At 53.8% G+C, this 1,882-nt stretch overlaps 1 protein-coding gene across 1 annotated transcript; it reads left to right on the top strand.

The window, feature by feature from the left end:
* Positions 1 to 531: 531 nt before the first annotated feature.
* Positions 532 to 1,413, top strand: LOC147702789 (uncharacterized). Its single transcript, XM_086928824.1, has one exon. The coding sequence runs from the start codon at positions 532 to 534 to the stop codon at positions 1,411 to 1,413; it is 882 nt and encodes a 293-aa protein (XP_086784950.1).
* Positions 1,414 to 1,882: the final 469 nt, after the last annotated feature.

The raw sequence follows: 1,882 nt of genomic DNA, 5'->3' as shown, positions 1-1,882 counted from the left end.
CCGAAAAGCGCTTGGAGGTCTGGTTAGGGGTAGTAACCGCTATGTAAATACAACTACAATTGTATGCAGGCTTTGCTGGTGGCGAAGGGGAGTATGGTGAAATAAGCCTCGGCGTGACATCAGTGTTATCCTCATAGTGAAAATGAGTGTAGCCCATGTAAGTGGCCCAGCTGCACAAGGCTTGAATTCTAGAGTGCATGACAAGGGTGAATGAGGGTTGTTTACTGATATCGATTGGTGCTCCATCACCAGAACATTCCACATGGGCACTCAGCAGGGGTACGACAGCTTTAAATAAAAAACATTTTGCTCTGTACCTCTGACGTGTGCCTTTTGCCTATCGAGTTATGTGTAATGATTTTGCACCATGGCGGCGAGTCACTGTTATTCCACTTGCAAAACAAGTCACTTTAGGCTAGAAGTGCAGGTGTCTAAAGAATTTTGTGCTGTCTCGCGATTTTGTCCGAGGGTTGTGTTCAGGTTTTAATGTTATTTTTCATTTCCACGCAGGGCGCCAGCTGCGGAGATCCAATGGAGTTCGACATGTGGAAGGATTACCTGGGCCTGCTCGAGGTTATACAGACCAAGAGGAAGGACCCACAGGGAAGTGTTCTGCGCCCTACAAACAGACCAGGGCACGGTGGAAAGGACTTGACCCCCTGGACGTCGGAGAAAGGGCATGTGGCCCCTTTGCTCTCTAAGTCGGAGGGGGTCACTCCTGAGACTGCTTCCCCAGGGAGACCGGGGTGGGCCCCACTCCTCTCACACAGGCCTGAGGTGCACATGTTCCCGTGTAGTTTGGAGAGGCGGGGGTCCTCCCCCAGGTCTGAGCCGGGTGGATTCTACGTTGCACCGTCCTGGTGGTCAGAGAGGCGGGAAGAGGCGTCGCTGCTCTCGCTCAGGCCTGAGGGGGACATCTCGCCCACCCCGTCACCGTGGAGGGCTGGGAAAGGGGGCTGGACCCCGCAGCTTTCACCCAGGCCCATGGTGGAGACCTCGGACACTGCACCGCAGCACACAAGGAAGACACAACACCAAAACACCTCTCCACGTGAAGGGTCCGCCCCACCCGGAGGAAGGGGGGTTGAAAGTCGGGAGAAGGCGCGCGCCTCAGATTCATCCCCCCCACACAGTGGGGCACAGGAGAGCTCGTCAGGGTGCTCCTTCTGTAAGCACAACGGGGAACCAAGTAACATCTACAGCACCCACGCCCTGAAGGACGCGCGCGGGTGTGTGCAGTGCCCTGTGCTGCGTCAGTATGTGTGCCCTCAATGCCAGGGCACCGGGGACAGTGCGCACACGCGCCGCTTCTGCCCTCTGACTGAGAAAGGCTACGCCTCTGTCTATCGGGGCACAGCCGGAAGCGCCACCGAGAGGCGCAGCAGGACAGAGCGCCGCTCGGCACAGGCCTAGGAGGGCAACCCACGGCTTGGACAGCATCACTTCCAAGGCATCAGGAAGCACGGACACTCTTGCTCTTCACCACCATAGAGTTTTCCTGCCGTTCTAGCAAACAACGCAGCCTGTGGCTAGGTGCACCTCGCAGAGTGTGACGCAAAATGAACCCCTCCCACCTCCGCTCAGTTGGAGGAAGGGCTTCAAGCCTTTGGCCTTGGCTTAATGGGGACCCCCACCCCTCCTATGAGCCGCCTGAGCTGGATTTGGTCTTGTTACATCCCTGGTACCTTGTTGCACATACCCATAATTACTATGCACTTTTTCACGAAGAACAAGATTTATAAGTTTACATGCAACCATACTAACTTTGACTGATTGTACATATTGTATTCAAATATATTATTTACATGCTGTATCTTTTTAATCTATCTTTTTATTAACTCTAAATAAAGTGATTTTCAGTTGTAGTCTTGTGCTCAGAATG

Source organism: Lissotriton vulgaris, chromosome 7 (assembly GCF_964263255.1).
Source record: "Lissotriton vulgaris chromosome 7, aLisVul1.2, whole genome shotgun sequence".
In the NCBI taxonomy this organism is placed as follows: Eukaryota; Metazoa; Chordata; class Amphibia; order Caudata; family Salamandridae; genus Lissotriton; species Lissotriton vulgaris.
Note: the sequence above shows the minus strand (reverse complement) of the source record. Positions and strands in the feature narration are given on the sequence as shown.

Excerpts from the sequence above, each read along its gene's own strand:
- LOC147702789 (XM_086928824.1), top strand. The coding sequence starts at position 532 with ATGGAGTTCGACATGTGGAAGGATTACCTGGGCCTGCTCGAGGTTATA.